The sequence below is a fragment of the Chlamydotis macqueenii genome, chromosome 14, assembly GCF_036417535.1.
Source record: "Chlamydotis macqueenii isolate bChlMac1 chromosome 14, bChlMac1.mat, whole genome shotgun sequence".
NCBI lineage: Eukaryota > Metazoa > Chordata > Aves > Otidiformes > Otididae > Chlamydotis > Chlamydotis macqueenii.
Window position 1 is genome coordinate 16,044,916 of NC_141569.1, and position 19,559 is coordinate 16,064,474.

The following is a 19,559-nucleotide window of genomic DNA, read 5'->3' on the forward strand; positions in this document are numbered from 1 at the left end:
GCCAGTCCCCCGGCCGCTAGCCCCCTTTCCCGGGCGGCTTTTCCCGCCCGGGGCCTGCGCGCCTCCGCCGCGGTTCCCCGCCGCCCGCCTGACGCAGCCGTCACCAACGGCGGGAACCGTCTCCCCTCCGCCCCGCCCCGCCCCCGGCGCCACCAACCAGTGACCCCTTCCCCGCCCCGCAGCACGTGACCCCGAAGGAGGGGAAGGGAGGGGGGCGCGCGCGCTGCACCTGTCAGTCAGCGCGTCACTTCCGCCAGTTGCCGCCGCTACCGTTGGGGACCCCCCCCCCCCCCCCACCCGCTCGCCGAGGCGCGCCCGAGCGACGGAGCGGCTGTGGGGACGGGACGGCGCCCGGGTCGGGCAGCACGGCGGCGAGGGCGGCGGCGGCGGCTGAAGGAGGAGGCCCGCGAGGAGAGCGGAGCGGCCAGGAGAGGCCCGCGCCGGCCCCCGGGGTAGGAAGAGGCGGAGGAACCTGCTGCTGGTGGTGCTGAGGACGGCGGGGAGGGCGAGTCACCCGGCAACGGTGAGGGGCTGCGGGGCGCATGCGCGGCGTGCGGGGCTGCGCGGGCCGGGGGAGGGGGTCGCCCTGTACGGCGGGGGGGGGGGGCGGGGGGGGGCCTGGCCGGGTCCCCCCACCCGCTTTGGAGGCGGATGGTGGGGCGGGAAGGGCGTCGCGTCAGGCTTCGGGAACCTTCTGGGACCGGGGCTGATAAAGGGCGAGGGAACTTCCTCATCTGGGCGGCGGAGGTGGCAGAGCCGGGCGTGCCGCAGCGCTGCGCGGTGCAGGAGTTGCTGGAGCCTCTCGGAGGGAGCTGTCAAGCGGTGCCTTCGTTTCCCAGGTTGCACTTGTGTCGGTAGGACCTTCCAGGCGGCCCCGGCGGCCGGCAGGGATTTCGCGGCTCTTCCAGCGGCGTTATCTGCCCAGCCTGTTCCCTCCTCCCGCGGTGGATCAGCCTTATCCCCCGCCCTGCGACGGGACTTGGCACGCTGACAGCCTGAGCCTAGCAGCTCCCTGCCAGCAAAGTTGGTTCCAGAAGTTAAAGGAGGGTAGTCACAGAACCTTCTGTGAGTACCAGGGCGGTGCTAGCATGGAGAACACTAGCTTACGGACTTCTCGCTCCAGCCTGTGACCAGATCTGTCTTCTGAGGAGTCTGTCAGTGTGGGCTTCCGTTGTCCTTGGAAGCTCCTTAGGGATTTAAACATTTGAGTGTAAGTGCTTCATGCTACCAAAAAGTTGCTTTAACGTGAGATGCTCGAGTGTTAGGGTACTTTTCCAGTTTTGAAAAAAAAAAAAAACCCAACCAAAAAAACCCTGCAATCAAACACTGTAGCTTGAACTTTTAATACACAACCCTCTTCTGAGTTCCTTAGTCTGGCTGCAGTTTTAAATTTTTACAAAATCTGTTGCTGCTCTCAGACTCAAGGGGAGAGGAAAAAAGGTAATGAAGAAAGTAAATACTGCCTAATTATTCTTGCCTGTTTCAAAAAAAGAAATGGTATCTATCAAAACCTACACAGTTGTTGGTTTTTTTCAGGTGCACATTCCTCAGTATTCTCAGAGATGGAATAGTTAGTATGTGACCTTAGAATATGTTGTTGAACTGGATTAGCATTTAGGTTTGAGGTTTTTCTGTCTTCTGTGCAGTTTAATCTGCCAGCATAAAAAAAAAATAAAAAGCTAGTTTGTTGTCCTGTATTTTAACAAATTCAGCTGTCTTGTTAGCCCATTTGTTTTCTGTCTTGTTTTTTTTTTTTACCACTCATTACTAGTAAATTGCTTTACATGTTCTTTATTGCATAGATTTGAAGGTATTTAGAATCTCTCTTTTATCTGCTTTCTCTGTATTTTGTATATTGTGTAGCACCGTAGGGGATCCTTTCCTTGTCTTGACGAGATTACAATAAGCAATGAAATATCTCAGTGTTTTGAAAGCATCAAACTGGAAATTTACAGCATTATTTTAGAAAAATCAATCAAGTAGAGTGTTTCATGGTTACATTCACGGAAGTTGACTAGGAGGAACTCCTGATAATTTCTCATGCTTGCAGATTTTGACATGGACAACATGTCAAAACATCTGAGTTTGGCAAATGATAGTTTTCTTCTTCTCACTCTTAGTTTGGGCTCTTGCTGTATGGACTGCTTCTAACATTGGAGGACCTTCTAACAGCTCATTAAAAGACTTAATTTAACACTTGTCATGTGTGGCTCATCATACGAGACCTTTGCAAGCAGTGTTGCTTTTCTTTCTAAGGTAGATAACAGCCTGTTTGCAAAAGCAGGTGAGGTGGAAGAAATATTCCATGCATTTGGAACAGACATTGGTTAAGTTTTGTGAAACCCCCTGCGTTTTGTGTGTGAAGGCTTTTTGTGGTGGTTTTTTTTTTTTTTTTTTTTCCTTTCCAAATACTCAGCGTTTTGGTGTCTTGTCAAATGTTTATAGCTCAGCAGTGATACCCTTTTCTAGGGCTTATTAGAAAGTGAGTAAGACCTGCCAAGTCTGAGGTGATGTTTTTAGTTTGGATTTTTCTTGTTGTTCTTTTGGTTTTTCCCTCCTCCCCTAAAAAGAAGCTGCGGCTCTAAGGAAGAGGAAGTGATGCAGGTAAGAGAATACCTGTCCTTAAGTTCTGTGCGTAACACCAGATTATTTTTTGCTGCCATGTTGGCACACAAAACAAAAATCTCATAGCCATTGGGGTGAGTGTGAATTGACATCTTGCAGGACAATTCGGTATTTGGATCTGTAATGATGAAAGACTGTAAACGTTTTAACTTTTTTTTCTTATATTGCAGACCCAGTTATATATTTATTAATCATTTTAGATGTGAGGACTGTTTCTTAGGAACTGAAAAAATAACCCTTTATCCAAAACATCTGAGGACGAGATACAGAATTGAAGGAATACTAAATCCTCTATGAAGGGCTATGAGAGAGGGAGATTTGTTACTTGCCATGCAGTTTTTAAGTGACAGATATATCAGTTATTCAGCAGAGAGGCTGTATGTCTCATTTCAAAATTGTATTTAGGCAGACAATACAAGAATTTTGCGTTGCTCTCTGGGAAGTTCATAAAATTGGGCAATTCATTTTTGAGTCTCTTGCTGACTATTATTTTCTGTAAGTTACAAATTTTACCAGCAAAAACTTTGTTTGAGAATAATGGCTAGCTGTCTCAAGGCTTTAGTAAATTCAGTTTCGAGTTTGTAGTTTTGTACTGGTTTCATAGCCAGCTGTTCAGATTTGTGAAAGTTCAGTCAATTTGGATGAACTCTGTATATTCTTACAGCCTAAAAGATTATTTTTTACTGCATCTTCTACTGGGTTATTTTTTTTGGTAGGGCTGATTTGCTTTGAAGTCTTAAAAAACATAGTTTAGAAGGTGACTATGGTGCTGAAGACCTGTTATGTTTGCAACATAAGGGTGGAGTCATTCAGTACAAGAAATGGGTGATGTTTTGCAGCTGGATCTAGGACCATATTCTGATTACAGTGAAATGAATAGCTCTGTTGTGATAGTAACAAGCAATTCTGCTCTTACGGTCTCTCACCTGTGAACATCTGAAATTTTATCCTCTATATTTGTCTTAAAAGAAGAAAAATATGACGAACTTGAGCTTGAAATAAAGATACTGTATCATGTTTGTGTTCAAACAGCTTGTAACAAAGACCGTGGTTGCAGAGGCTTTTTTATATTGAGAGGTTTAGATGGTTTACTTGCTTCGCTATCTGGACATTTGTGAGGACGTTTGGGTGGGGCAGCTGCTTGATCAGAGCAGGGTGTCTGGTGGGAACCCTGCATTGATTGTCCAGGTTCCAGTCTCGCTGGCTGCTCTCTGCATACGTCTCTTCTGCTCAGTGCTCCCTGCAGTGTGTTCAGGATTAAAATTTGTGCTCAGCTGTGTAGGATAATAATGCTTGGATGAAATTGAAAAGATGAGAGCTGGAATCTTATGAATGTGGTTCATTCTTCCTTTCTACTCTTTTTTTAAAGCGTGTATATTTGAAAGGGTTTTTTTACCTTTTTGCTGAGCTTCACATTTCATTAAATCTTTTGTGGTTTTGTCACTCTTTTAATATAATCTAGTTACCTAATTTTAGTCTGCGGTGTAATTTCTAACCTTGTGATTTGTGGTGATATCTTCAAATTTGGTCATGATCAAGTTGCAACAAGAATTGGTTGTGGAGGAGACCTCATTAGCAGTCCTTTCTATTTTTTTTTTTTTTTTTTTTTTTTTTTCTCCCCCCATGCCCCTTCCCCTGCAATTCAAAGAGTCATTGCCACAGAATTGAACTCTTCATTGAAATGTCTTACTCCTTCAGCGGGGATGCTAGACTGTTCTTTATTTTGGTGGCACGTGGTCATCGTTATGACAGAGGCAGTGTTTCTGTAGCGAATGGGCTATTTATTGTATTTTGTAATGTGTTGAGTTCCAGTGTGTATTTCTGCTTACCTATTTGGGAGGGGGAGAAACAAGCTGATGATAAATGTATGTAATAGGATAACTTATGTATAATAAATTAAGTGCATTATATATTTATAGTTTGCTTTTTTTTGGTGTCTCTGAGGTAGCTTGACTTCTGTTCCAAAGTCTATCTTAACAGCAGTGACAATTAGTAAACTGCTTTGGTTTTATAACGCGAACCTCTCAAGTTGCGTAGTTTTACTGATAATTTCTTCCTGTTACCCTACAGTACTTTCATAATGCCATTGCACTTAGGTTCTGTGTGATCTGATGTAGTGGCAATTTTAAGCGTGTAGTTGGTGGAGTACAGCTTTACTTTGGGGGGAGGCATGTAGGGTGAATATAATTAGCTGTTACACAAGATACAAAAGCCTTTTTATTTATTAACTACTGTTGTTAAGAATGTGATGGGATCTGTGCGAGCAGGAAGTTTCTTTATAATTCTGCACATGTGCATTGGCAGCAGCAGCTGAGAGCAAATCTGGCAGTGTTCAGCGGTGGGTGTGAAGCAGTGAGCAAATACTTTTTCTGGTATCGCTGATGGTTTTATTTAATTCCTCTTGCTACAATATAGTTGTAGAAGGATTGCTGCAATGCTGTTAAAAAAGCCTTTGGATTTTATCTAGTAAGTGAATATAAAATATTGTCTTTGCATATCAAAACACTTGAAAATCAGCTAACATTTTGATGATCTCTCAGCTTGCTCTTTTAAAATGTAAAATTTTTTTTGAATGTTGCTTAAATCAGTTACTGTATCTGAGGCTTTACTAATGTTACTGCAGTACAATTGCTAAATGCTTAATTTGCTTCTTAAAATTTGAAATTTTATATATATATTTTTTTTCCCTTGAATTTTGCATTTAGTCTGACTAAAGCCTGTCCACTTTTCTACCTCTTGTGACGAGGCAGATAGGATGTGCCTCTCATGAAGATTTGTTTGGTGATAGGCTTTTTCAGAGAAAGTATGATCAGGTTCTGTCAGCTGAAATTGTAGACTAAACTTTAATGATTGGAAAAGAAATCCTATGGTTTCTTGGCTTGTAAATTTTAAAAATAAAATCCCAAACCATATTGATTTTAGTAATATATTTTTCAGAGGAGCTTTCATGAGTTGTTTTGTTGCTTTCGTCCATAAAGGCTTAGTTTGACTTGTTCTAATTTATAAATTAGAAGGCATTTCCAGGAAACAAAAACTGCATTGCAATTGCATTCTACTGAATCTGATTTTTTTTTTTTTTTTTAAATTTGCTTTGTCAGTATAACCAGTATTTTGTCAGTTGAGTATTTTCTAAGGATATCTCAGAAGTGCCAGTGGCAGATGATGGAGAATTTCAGCTAGTTGAGTGAGGTCTGTGTGTGAGAGTATATACATGCAAGTGAGCTTACTAATTAAAGAGCTGATCTTCATGTTTCTGCTGACTGCTTTTGTGATTGTGTGCAAGACTGCAACAAGCTTGTTTCCTTTTGATTCTTATTTAACCAGAAAGCAAAAATGTCAGTGAAGAGTTAATAACTGTACTAAGGAACTGTAATGCGAAAAGGGAGAAGGGAGCAGGAAAGTCTGCAGTAAAGCGGCATCTGCTTGAAAAGACATTTATTCTAACATGGTTTCCTTCAACACTGCAAGCTAAATTCTAGTGTTATACTTATTTTAAAACATTATGCCTTGATGAGGATAAGAAATGTATTCTTAAGAGGATCAACTTGTTAAATTTAAAATAATAAATAATTGGCAAATGATTTGCCAATCCAGACTTTTGACTGAAATGCCTTTCAAGAGCTGATTTCACTGATAGTAAAAAAGCGGAAATCTTGCTTTAGGAATCTATTTTAAGCTAGTCTTACTGGTTTTAAAACTTCTTCCTTTAAATAATTTTTGTATTGACTACTTAAGTATATTAATGACTACTTAAACAGAGCTGTTAAATGGATTATTCTTTTTACATGGAGGATATTCTCTGTCTCTTCATATTTAAGCACTTGCCCTGCTCTGCGTGCTTTTGACTGTGCTTTTGAGACAAGTGTCACTTGCCTTTTCTGTCTTCTGAGTTTGTGGTAGTGTTCTATTTGTTTGCTTAAAGCTTACGGTGGGGTTTTGTTTTGTTTTTTTTTTTCAGGTTTTTTTTTTTTTTTTAAATTTTCCTCCAAGCTGTGTCCCCTGCCCAACCAGGCCATCATTTCAGTTTTGACTGGATTAATTGAAATGAGTGAAATACTCTATTTTTACTTGTTAGCTGAGCAAAAGTTGAAAATCAGATGAGCAAGGCTCTTGTACCCCAGTCATTTGAGTATACAAAAGGCATGAAAATGATTGGTCAGTGTCAGTTATTACAATCATGACATTACATTAAAAAAAATTGCTTTTATCTCGGTAAAACTTAAGAGCAAAGAGGAGAGTGCTGGTTGCCATTTGTTTAAAATTATAGATTACATAGTGTGTGGTACAGCAGTTGCCGTAGGGCTGTATGTCCTACAGTGAGCTGGTACACAGAAGTTTCCCGGGCAAGCCTCCTTGCTCATGCTCACACCTGGCAGCTGCCTCCGGCCGATGTCCTCACCTAAGGAGAGTTTCTGTGATTCCAAGTTGGAATCTGTGTCACAAGTTTAGGCCATCATTTTGAAATTCTTAAGATCTGTTGTAACTTTGAACATTTCAAACTCAGTTAAAAAGAGAAAATCTTTATTTGGATTTGAAAATGTTTACTATATGCATCCAGAGGGACATCACAGATTTTGTCTAGTTATAAGTAAGCCATATAAGTAGCATAGTACATTCTTTTTATTTCTCAAATAAAGAAATTAAAAACTAATTTTTGAGATACCTTAATGTTGTTGTGGAATTTTATTTGTAAATAAACCTCCTTGTATTGCGGGAAACAAGCATTGATCCTCTTTGTACCAGAGGATGTGTAGGTGTTCTGTTAGGAGCCTGTGTGCAGGTGTGTGGGCGGCTCACAGGATAACAGCACTGCAGACTGAAAAAGCCAAAATCTAAATGTGAGGTGTGTTTCCTGAGAAGTAGGGACAAGCAATTTTGTTGCCCTATAACACTTATTTTTCCTCTCTAAAAAAATCTTAAGTTTTACTTTTCATATGTTAAAAAACAATCACTGATGATATCTGTTAATACCACGAAATAATATATTAAAAATAGAGCAGAATGGCAGTCACTGTTAGCTTCATTTTTGGCTTCACAGATGATATGAATTATTTGCTGGATGAAACAAGCAAATAAGAGAATTACTTAAATAGTTGAGACTTGTGGCAAGAATTCTACACAAAGAATTAATGCTTTCATTCTTATGGCATGCTTTCAGTTTGTGGCCTTTTTTGTTATTTATTTTGTTTTTAATTCTTGTTTCATTCCTTTGTTTTAAAGAATTGTGATGGAGCCCTCAGGACTTTTAATTAAAAAATTACACCCATGTATTTGTAGCTCAGCCAGTGATGTAAAAGCTGAACTAATTTAAGTCTAAACTTCATATGTATTCCTCAAATATTAAGTTAGCCATGTATTCTGTGTTTTCTGTAGTGGCATTTCATATGTGGGTGTGAATACTTCTGTAGTTGCCAAGATAAGTGAATGCTATTATGATGGCAAAATGAAACTCATGGTGCTGTTTTTCTAGCAGACTCGATGAAGTACTTGCCTTATTTAAAACAAAACAAAACACACAAACCTAAAAAAACTGAGGGTTTTTTGTTTGTTTGTTGTTTTTTTTTTAAATAACAGATGAGAGCAATGAAGTACATAATACAGAAAGAAACTCGGTGATTTACCATCATTTAAGGTGCTTGGGCTCAAGAAGTTGCATAGGACACGGTGCGGTCTTTTTCAGCCTCTTGTAAAATTGTGGTCTAATATATGGTCACAATAAGGTGTATTTGTAATTTTCTGTAGTTAAGTTTTGTAGAACATTATTGTAGCTTAGAAGATCTTTGTAAATGTTTGTGGTAACAAGGGAGGGTACATTGAAAAAGATGCAACCATAATATTTATAATAAAGCATAAACTGGCTGGGTTTTGTGGGCTTTTTTAATTATTGTGTTTCTCTTGTTAGGACTTGTGAAGCATGTAGGTTGTGAAATTGGGAGCGGGAAGCACATGTGCGCAAGGGTCAGGATAATACAAACAAAAGCAGGAGTGCTTGACTGAATAGATCGGCTCCTGTTTTCTGAGGTGTTTGGCTATGGGTAAAAAAAAAAAAAAATTAAAAACCCTACAGTATTGCTTAGAATTTGTAAAAGACTCCAGAAATGATTCTGAAGGCTATGTATCTTGTCCTAGTTTTCATAGATGTCTGCGTTGCAGTGGTGTACATCCTGGGTCAAGGGAGAGCAAGTGCGAAAGCTGTTGATCTATGTAAAAAGTGGGGATATAATATTTAATTATTAACAGTGTCTGAACCTATCCTTCAGTTTTACAATGTTGAAAATAAGAGGAAATAAAACTTGCTGGAAGTCAATAACTTTTTAAAAGTTTCTTGCTTTTTCTAGACTTGGTAAATACCAGATACATTGTATCACAGCCTATGAGGATCACACCAAAGCCTGTGCTAAAAGGAAAAGACTCAAATGCTCTGAAAAGTGGTGCATATAATGATATATTGAAATTGTGTGCATCTGAGAGGGTGAAAATTAGGCTTTCACTAATTCTTCTACATGATTGTAAGCCGTATAAAACTTTGTTTAAAAGTATAAGCTTGGGTTGTAAATCCGGTTTTGCACTAACAAGGAGACAACCAGGCTATTTCAACTTCATTGTTACACTGCCGAGCTAGTTAAAATAGAAGTCTGTCTTTTTTCTTTTTTCTATGTCTCCTGAATGAAATTAATATTCAAATAGCTTGTTTGTCTTCAGCATCTGGTAAAAATGGCTGTGCTTTTATGTCAGCTAACTAAGCGCAGAGTTATCTTTGCTAAGAAAGCTGGACCTCAAGATTGCTCATTTGGTGCTGAATTATAAAGAGGTGGTTTCTTCTAATTTGCTGTTTTTATTAGGTGATGTTTGTTTTGAAGATTTGTTTGTTTGTTTTAGCAAGACAGCCTGAAGCATTGTGGCAGATCCATCAAAGGTTTTTTCTTTTCCCAGCTGCCATGAACACCACAGTTTGCTAACGTGAGTCTTTCTGGATAGATTGACTTTGGGAGAACTTGAGAAAATAGAGCGTGCATCTTCATATTTTAAAAATGGCATGATATATTGGGATTGATTTAAATCTACTTGCATGCAGAGATTATGTTGACTATCACTTAATACATCAAAATAATAAGAAAAATGTCTGGGTAGTGTCTTCATAAATTATAGGAGAGTCATAAATTATGACTGCTTCGCTGCTGAAACCTGACAGCATCTTTAGTAACCAAGAATACACAATAACAGATTTGAACGTGTTGTTTTTTTTTTTTTTTTTCTTTTAAACCGGAGTAAAGCCTGTTGGCTGGACCATAACCCTTCATTTTCTGTTGTCAGCTCATCTGGAGTCCTGACCTCGGACCAGGATCCGCTTGTGCGAGACACATAACAGATTTACAATCTGTGTGTAATGCAAGACAATAGATAGAGACAGATGACAAAGAACAGGAAAGAATATTGGTCAGTATTGCTTACACTGATAGGTAAAGCTTTAAACACTTGTAACCCTGCAATATTTTTTCCTCTAGACCTCAGTGCAAGAAAATTTTGAGGAGGAGGATGAAGCTGTCTTGTATAGAACTTATGGCCAGCTCCCTTAAAACATGAGTGTAGTTTGGGCAGGTCTGGAAGCAGGAAAAGGTTATTTATTCGAACTGTTGGAAGGACTCTGGATTCCTGGTGTCATAGGCTAATGAGTAGACTGACATTTGGGTACTGAAATGCCTAGCAGGTTGTAAGGACTTTGAAAGTGAAGATGAAGTTGATTTGTTCTGATGCGGAGTAGAAGAAAGAGCCAATGTGGGGGAACAAAGAGAGGGAAGGTACCTTTTTCAAGTCTGTCGGCTGAATTCTCATATCTGTCTCAAATTACAAAACACAAGGTTTCAGTATGTATACTTTAAAGCCTTTTTATTGTCTGGTTTTGGTGATTTGTGTTGTATTTGTTGGTGTACATGTACATTGCAAGCTAGATTTGCCCAGGTACAGTTTCTTGAGTTTAATTAGAATGGGTAATGGGTGAGGTCAAGGGACTGCGATGACCCTTTGACTGTATCTGGACATGAAATCAGCTTTGCTGTGTCATGAAGCTGCAGTTTAAATTTTTAGTACCACAGAAAACTAAAAAGGCTGTTGCTGTGGTTTGCAGCTCTTTTGAGAGCTGAAAAATAAAAAATGTCCTGATAGTTGGGATTCTAAAAGGTGGCAAAAATGTGAGTGGTTCTAGGGAATCTGATTTGGGGGACGTTGCTTCTGGTATCGAGATCTGATGATCGCTTGGACTTTGAACTGACAATTAGGACACATAATCAAAATTTCTAGAAAAGATGATCTATGCCACTGAAAACTGTCTGTGTATGTTGTTCCTTAGTTAGGATTTTGGTTTTGTTTGTGCCATTTAAAGGTAGTGTGTTAAACCAGTGCTTGAGAGCCTTCTAAAAATTTTATAGCCATTAAATGTTTTAGTATGGTAGGTACTATAAAACACTTCTGTCTAACCTACTTAGCTCCTTGTGATTCTTTGGAAGAAGAATGAATGAGTCTGAAAATTATTTCATAATTGTTAAGGCTTAGATGTCCCGTGCTAACTTGTGCTTTAAGTTTGATTAACTCTTAAATGAAAAAGGGGATTTGCTTTTATGTGTGCTATCCTGTGAGCCATACTAGTGTGGTCTTTATGCATTCTTGTTCAGAACAAGAAACTGATGATTTGACAAGGAGAATTCCTCAAACGTGGTGTTTAGACTTGTGACTGAGTTTAACACTGTTGAAAACTTTATGGTCTAATAATATTTTTCTTGTTTTCAGATTAACTGCTGAAGTACTGATAGAGTTCTGCTATTCTTCAATGAGGAACTACAGGCTGATCTTTTGCCATAATCTTAAACAACCATAAATGACAAAAGAATGCTTGGTCAGTGAGGGCAGCTGGCGCAGAAAACGTTTTTCAAACTCGGCTGTTTAAGTACTCTGAGGTAGGCTTCTAAAACTACTTTTACTTGCGCTATTAAAAAAAAAAGAAATATGGATTTCAGTATGTCTTATTAGAATTTATCAATCCATTAGTAAACAGAGAATTAAGTTTGGTTGCAGTGCTTTAGCTAACAGTGTGTACTTCATGTTCTATGTGCTATCCTCTATGAAAGTGATTGCTTGCATTTAAGCAAGTATGTTTTCTTTTGTATTTATTTATTTTGAAAAGACAGTTATTTCTTTGCTAGAATAAATATTTTGGTTTTGACAGGATAGGAGTTTTAACTGAGTGACTTACATTGCCTTTGGTAATACCTTTGTTATCTATCTAGATCCTGTATCAAGCAAAGACTTGCAAGTAAAGCTTGAGCTTCTGCATGATAGGAAGAATAGAATCACTGAGCATCTAGAAGCTAATTTTGGGGGTTTTGTGTTCAGTAAAATTTTTAATTCAATGCAGGTGTTGAAAGCTTTATTGTGTAGACCAGAAAATGTCAAATATATTAGAAGTTTATTCCAGTGGAGTTGTGTATCACAAAATGCTTAATCATTTCATGTATCTAAAACTCGGGTTTTGGTTTGGTGTGATTCACTAGTTTCATTTCCTCTGGAGAGGCTTTTGTGTTGGATTTTCAAAGCCTGACTGATGAATACTGTCAGAAAATGCATTGAAGAATTTAGCTCTCCCAAAGTACCTTAGAACTGTAGTAACAATGTTGTAACTAGAGCGTTCTGAATTTCCTTTGCTGCTGTGATTGTTCTTATCGGTCCTCTACTGAGGACTGAACAGAACACCTCAGTAATAGTCGTTTATCTGGTTAGCTGAATTTGGAGCCATTACAGAAATTTTCATTAAATCAGTGAACTGATTAGGAGAGACTGGAGAGTATTTGCATTAGATAATTAAAGTACATTGTGTTACAGATCAATACATTCAACGGTGTACACTGAAGTATGTCTTTTGGTTTTAATTCCTCTTATTTGACAGAAAAGACAGCTTTGATTTTTGGCTGCAAAAAGATATGAGGAAGAGCTCCTCCCCTTCCTTGAGTAACTGCAACTCTGTTCTTGCTAACAAAATATTTGGAATTCCACTTGATGAGCTGCAGCAAGAAGGGCAACCAGACAATGAGGTTCCATTCATAGTCCGCCATGTTGTGGACTATATTGAGGAACATGGTATGTATTATCTTGCTATACTTTAAATAATATAAAGAATGCGTTTGCTGGAAAAAAAGAGTGCTGGCAGTCTTGCAAAACTGTTGTCCAGAAAGTTTTTCATTCAGTGTGTGAATTGTGCATATCTGAATATCCGTATTTTCTGATATATTTGTCCATACTAGATCTAAAAGTTTATTTCTGCATGATTCAGGGGGTCTGGAACAAGAAGGACTTTTTCAAGTCAATGGGAATGCTGAGACAGTGGAGTGGCTTCGGCAACGATACGATAATGGAGAAGATGTGGACCTGGTTAAAGAAGCAGATGTACCCTCAGCTATTAGCCTTCTTAGATTTTTTCTTCAAGAACTTCCAGAGCCAGTTATACCAGGCAGTCTGCATATACATTTGATGCAACTTTCTCAAGGTAATAATTACTTCTGATTCAGTGTTTTTATTTTATTATTTTAAGAGTAAAGAACAGTGCTAAACTGAGATTTGTTGTCACACTAGGGCGTCTTTGGTTTTCTGTGTAATAATGTGTATCAGGAGACATTCAAATATACCTTTTCCTAGCAGAAAATCCTAATAAATAGGTCTTTTTTAGGAAACTCAGTCTGGCTTCAAAGGCACAGTTAATCCATTATCCAGGAGAATACTGAAGCAGCCACATATCATGCCAATTTGTTCTGAATATTCCATGTTCTTTTGTATGAATACTGGGACACTGGGCAAAGCCACTGGAATCAAAGGCGTTTGACAATTTCCCACCACTGATGCTTTAGAAGTGCTAGGGAATGCTTTTTTCTGTTTTTCTCTTATTTCCTCTGAATTTCACTTACTCTACCTGTGCTTTCATGGCATTTAAAGCTTTTGTATACTAGAGAAGAGATCTCAAGCCCTATGCTCATGTCATGTTTGCTTTCCCACTGTGGATTTTTTTCAGTTTAGAATTCATTTGTAGGAGGAAAAAAAAAAAAACAAACTGTCATCAGCATATTGTTGTTGCTAAGTGTGTTTTTTTCATACACTGCAAAACCTTGTACTTTCAAACTGACACCCATATGCTGGCACGGTACTTCCTTTACCAGTTCCCAACTTGTCTATCTGTATCTACTCTTCTGAGTCTTTTGGCCTCTGCTGTGTTGAGTGGTGTTGGAGTTGATTCATAACTTGGCTAGTAAAAAAGCTTGTCTTGCAGCACTGCGTTAGCAATGTCCTTAAGGGTATGTTGATGTTGGGGTTCTGCACCTTCTGACGTAACTGATGGCTTTGCTGGTTGTCACTCTTCAGGAGTGTTGCTCATTTTCCAGTGTCAGTTTGTGCTTCTTTCCAAGTGCTGGCCTTGTTTTGCTTTGTAAGATGCACCTTTTTTTTTTTTTTTTTTTTTTTAATTTAGTTTTCTGTTGTTGAGTTTATTCCTGGTAAGAACTTGATGAAACTTGTGATAGTCCTGTTTGTTCAGAGTGGGGATTGGTTTGTAGGATAAGTGAGTACACCATAGTTTTCGTATGTTGTTGTGCTATATTTACCAGTTGCTGAACTGGAGGATCGTCTGTAGTACTATGAAGCTGCTTTGTTTTCTTCTCTTAGTAGCCCATATGTTCTGAAACTTTGAATGCGGGGTGATTATCTGCATAGCTGGTGAGCAGAGGCTGAACACTGATGTGTGAGGCAGTAAACAGTCTTGTGCTGGAAACGATTTTTGGAAGCTCCTGACGGGAGAAGCTTGTTAAGGCTGAAGTTATGTATGTTTGTTTGTTTGTCCCGTGCAGTAACGAGAAACTGAAGTGGACAGGGAATTTCGTTAGGGACATGTCTGCTATTTGGTTTGCGGTTCATTGGACCTAAGTAGCTAGTAAACCATTGTTTGGATTTTCTTTTGCTGCTGAAAAAGATGATAAATAACAAAAGGATTGTTAAGACAGTAGTTAAGGACGTTGCTGGCTGCTCAGCTAATACTGCTATGCACCTTGATTTGTTGCCATGTTATCTATTAGGACTGGAAAGGGGATTGAGTATACTCACTTGGTGTGACAGTGTAATTCACATAGGGTGAAAATTGGGGTATTTCCTTCTTTGAATAGATGACTGTGGAAGGATTTACCTATGGATTGTTTTGGGACAACAGTTGTTCTTTAGCATGTAAGTCCCTGTTTAGTTACCTTTTGTTAAATATCCAGAGAAACTTCACTTAGACTTGCAGCTTATTGTCTTTACTATCTTTTTTTTTTAAAAGAGTAAAATAAAGTGGTTTCAGAAAGATTTAGTTATCTATACTAAGGATATCAAACCACATAAACCTTTAAATGTTGTTTCCTGATACTAAAATTAGAGTTTCAATTTCCTCTAGTCAGGTTTTGACTTTTGATATTTTGACTGTCTGGTAGACATATCAGTTAGTTTCCAGAATTACAGTATCGGCTGCATTTTAGGCAGAGGAATTACTTACAGAAATGCAAAAGTGGTAGTAATTTTGAATCTATATGTTACTTCTGGTATTTTCCCTCTTTAGCAGGCCTTCTATATTGTTAGGTTAAGCTTAGTTCTCAAAACAGCTTACTTATCCAACAAGGCACGGCCTATATACATCTTTGGAGGCTTGTTCTGTGCAGGCCTATGGTGGTTCTTAAAAAGCAAGTGGCTTTAGTAATTAAAATGTGAATTTGACCCCAGTGCACTGGGCCATGTGTCCCAGAAGTGTGTATCCATGGTTTACTGCCACAGGACTTTGGTTACAGGTAAGAACATTCTCACAAACTCTCCGGCTGTTGTTTAGAACTTAAATTTTAGAACAGATTGGTTAGACAAAACATCTATATGTGCAAGGTGAACTGACTGTCACTTCTCTCTCTTGCTGGCATTTTTTTTTTTTTTTTAAGATCTGCTTTGTGAAAGTATTTTAAGTTCTATTTTGCTGTTCTGTTTCCTAAACACGTTTCTAGAGTAAAAACTAACAATAATATATTCACTTTGTTGTGTTACTGTGTTGAGAGAACTATTTTTCTATGCTTATGTTCAAATACTGTAGATGTTGACTGTGAGCAAATGAAGTCCTGCACACTTACTGTTTGGTATTGCTGTGCATACACAGCCAGGAATTTACTCACTTCTTTGGTTTGATATTAAGGACTAGGATAGCTCAGCTCTCTCATCTACAGAGGCAGAGCGACTGCTTATCATTTTCAAACATCCTTTTCCCTTTCTAACTGATCTGAGAAGAGTTTTCAAACGTCTGAGAAAGAAGGGGAGGCCTCTTACTATAAATTTTTCTCCCGTTGTACTTTACTGACATTTCCTTTATATGGCATTTCTCTATTAGGTACAAGCAATTGTAAACTCTTTGAACCTTGTTGCCTATAAGGCTAATAATGTTTGAGGAGTTAAGTTATTACAAAAAGAAGCTGAGTGTAGAGAATGGGATGCTGGTGGAGGAATAAGTGACAAAGTGGTTAGCTGATCTGAAATGCGGAGAATTTAACTAGCTTTTAAGTTAGCTCGCTATCTCTGGAGCTGTTACTGTCTCCACAGCTCTTCTGCACACTGGGGTAAAATGCGAGGATATGGAGGAGCTAGCTCTATGTAATCAGAAACCTGAGGGAGCGTTAATTGGGGGAAACATGCTGAAAACTACTGATTGAACTTGCAGGGCAGTATACGGTAGAAATAATTGGTTTAGGTTATCAATTTCTACTTCAAAGAAGAAAATAAATTTATAGTTTAATTTATCATTAGGGAAAGTAATCTGATGGTGTTGTGCTATGGAATCAAGATTGGGGAGAGTTGTTTGTGTTGTTTCCCTGCCTCTTCACCACCCCTCCAAACCTGTGAAGTCATTGAAGAAAAGTGATGGACTAGGAAATGAGTTATCAGCCTCTCTTGGAAAGATCAGAGAGGAAGAGACTAATCCAGAGACTGAAATGAGGGATGAGATGCTCGGACTGATAGATTTTTATGAAATACTACCACTATAAATGCTTTTCAGATATGTGGGCTGGACACTTCAGGTTTTGGGGCTGGAGGGGGAGGGAGGAGGATGTGTCTTTTTTTCCATGGAGAAGTTTAGTATGAAACAAATGCAAGTCAAATTCTGACACTTTAGGCTAAGTAATTGTTGTCAGAGTTAAAAAGCTGATCAATATAAAATGTGAAAAAGCAGATGTTTTACCTCTGTGATTAAAGTATTTTTATTATATTTTTTTCAGATTATAATAATGAAGATGAGTTTGGAAGAAAGTTGAGGTTCCTCTTGCAGCAGCTTCCACCTGTTAATTACAGTTTGTTAAAGTTTCTCTGTAAATTTTTAGCTAATGTAGCATCTCATCATGAAGAAATTTGGTCGGCAAGTTCCTTAGCTGCAGTCTTTGGCCCGGATGTTTTTCAGTAAGTTAGTTATAAAAACACTACATGAACTTCTAAGTGAATTTGACAGTGTACATTTGTAGTCTAAAGTCTTTCTTAGTCCATGAGTAACAGTAGCAAGGGCACAATATGTTTTGTGCAGTATCTTTCTGTTCCCCACTACTCCCTCACCCCAGTTTTCTCTTACAGTTTTTGCTCCTGTATAAAGAACAGCTTGTCTATGAGCTATGGTGTAAGAAACCACTGATTTGATTCTTGCATTACTGTAATTATACAGAGGTGCAAAATTTTTAGAGTGTGTGTAAGATTACTATTCATAGCGAGAAAGCTGTTAAAGTACAAATGTATACTGGGATTTCCTCTCTAGAGGAAAATACTTTAATTTTAAATGTTTCTCCTGAAAATCTAATTGAATCAATAGTTGTTACTTCACCACTTTTAAATATAAACTAGTATAAATCTTTATAATGCAGTAGTGTGAAGGTCCGCGTAGAGTTCTGTGTGTTCAGATTGGGTTAGGGATAATGACGTGAAGTGTAGCCCTTAGCCATAAAAGTCATTCACAGGAGTTCTTTGGGAGAAGAGTTGGATTTAGATTTTTAAACTAAACCGGTGTTGAAATCTTTAGCATTTACACAGATGTGGAGGATCTGAAAGAACAGGAAATAGTTAGCAGAATAATGGCGGGACTTCTGGAGAACTACTATGAATTCTTTGAAAATGAAGAAGAAGATTTTTCATCTACTAATGATTTAAGCTCAATAACTGAGCAGGTAAGAATATTTCAAATTGCAAAATATTATCACTTAGGTAACTTATACACATTTATGTTTATGAAAGATATGTTGAAATATAATTTTCTTTAGTATGCCATCTGGTAGTTTCTTGCAAACTGACAAAACTTGGTATTTCCTTAAATGCATTTTCTTAACATAGACGCGTTTGTGAAATTGTTGCTTTGTAGTTAGTGTAGCTATGCTGTATAAAAAAATACGTAAGAACTAGATCAACAATTAGATCCTGCCAACATAGATGCTCTTATGCTATATAAACAGTATAGCTTTTTAATTACCTTTATAGGACAGGAGAACTGTTTTTTAAGCAGATGCAGAACTGTGCTGTTGTTGGTCTTGGTCAATAATATTTCTAGGTGTGTCTTACAGAAACATGCAGGGTCTCGCACTCCACTTGATGATGTTATCAGTAGTGGTTCCTTGTGCCAAGATTTTTAAGTGGTGTTTCTGATTCTGTGACTTCAAAATACCATCTTGATATTAGTGGAGAAAAGCACTGAAATTAGAAAAACAAAGTTGAGTAAAATAGAAATACTCTGAGTGCTAGCATTCAACTGTCAGGATTGCCAGATTCACCCGTCCATGTGACTGATGGTATCCATTATCGCTCTTACACTTTTCCTCACAACAGATTTAAGTTTGTGAGGTAATATACCGTGTCATACAGGGATAAATAGAGATCGAGAGTTGCTGAGGAAATGAAAATGTGGTATTGTCACACAACCTCCTTCTGCTGGCAAATATTTTTAATTCTAACAAGTTGTGCTATAGAAGTGATAATGTATGGAAGAAGTAATTTTTCTATCATCAAAGCTAGGTTCATGGATTATTAATAAAATCTTGGATCGGACCCTCCCTCAGAAATACGGAAAGCTATAAACTGAATTTTCTCATGTTCAGTTGGCTTAACAAATGGTGTATATCTTTAAAGATGGAAAAAGGATAAGTAACCAGCAGTTGCTAAGGAAGATAACAAGAAATACTGAATTTTTAAAGCCTAACTATCCCCTAACCCCTCCTCTAACAAGACAGGTAGGACAGGTACTAGGGCAGCTGCTTGCTGCTTCTTTAGTGCAGTAGACGCCTCACCCGTTGGTCTCGTCTGCCAGGCGTGGGCAGCAAGTTCTGGATCGAGCAGCTTCTGCTCTGCCAGCTCTTCTAGGAAAGTGCTGCAGCTTTGCAATGTTTGCTGTCTCTTTAGCTCTTTGCAGGAATACGTCTAGCGCTGAGGGCTGACACAGCCCTGCTGCATGCAGGAAGCTGTTAAATAAAGCTGGACTGTAACTTTTGCAACTCAAGGCTGAGAGCTGTCAGCTTAGGTTGGGATGGCTGCTATTTAACTACAACTGCAGTCAGTTGACCTGTACTCTCTGCTTTAAAATTACTGACTCTTCTGTGGGTCATGGTATGTTTTAGCAAAAAGGTTTTCCCAAGCATAACAGTCTTTGTGGTGTGTTCTCGGGTTTTTTTTCCCTAAGTTTGGCCTGGTCGGATGTCCCTTTAATTTCGTGATGTCTCCACCAGATGTCAACAGTGCACTTCTGTTGGGTCCTGCTCCCTCCCGGCCTGGTGCGGTGGGGGTACAGAAGGGCCGCTGTCCCCACTGGCAGCTGGGGGCGTGTGGGCTGGCTCGCCCTGGGTTCATGGCACATCCTCTTGCAATTAGAGAAG

The 19,559-nt window shown here is 38.9% G+C and overlaps 1 protein-coding gene across 4 annotated transcripts in view; it reads left to right on the forward strand.

The window, feature by feature from the left end:
• The first annotated feature begins 296 nt into the window (after positions 1-296).
• Positions 297-19,559, forward strand: part of FAM13B (family with sequence similarity 13 member B) — a 49,196-nt gene continuing 29,933 nt past the window's right edge. For 2 of the 4 annotated variants that reach the window (XM_086758527.1, XM_086758530.1), the window contains exons 1-6: positions 297-523; positions 11,410-11,576; positions 12,563-12,753; positions 12,947-13,159; positions 16,938-17,115; positions 17,723-17,867. In XM_086758527.1, coding sequence (XP_086614653.1) covers positions 12,597-12,753; positions 12,947-13,159; positions 16,938-17,115; positions 17,723-17,867 — 693 coding nt within the window. In that variant the 5' untranslated portion in view covers positions 297-523; positions 11,410-11,576; positions 12,563-12,596. Of the gene's footprint in view, positions 524-667; positions 1,211-7,448; positions 7,469-11,409; positions 11,577-12,562; positions 12,754-12,946; positions 13,160-16,937; positions 17,116-17,722; positions 17,868-19,559 lie in introns of those variants that run through there. The other 2 variants (XM_086758528.1, XM_086758529.1) reach the window with 2 other exon arrangements.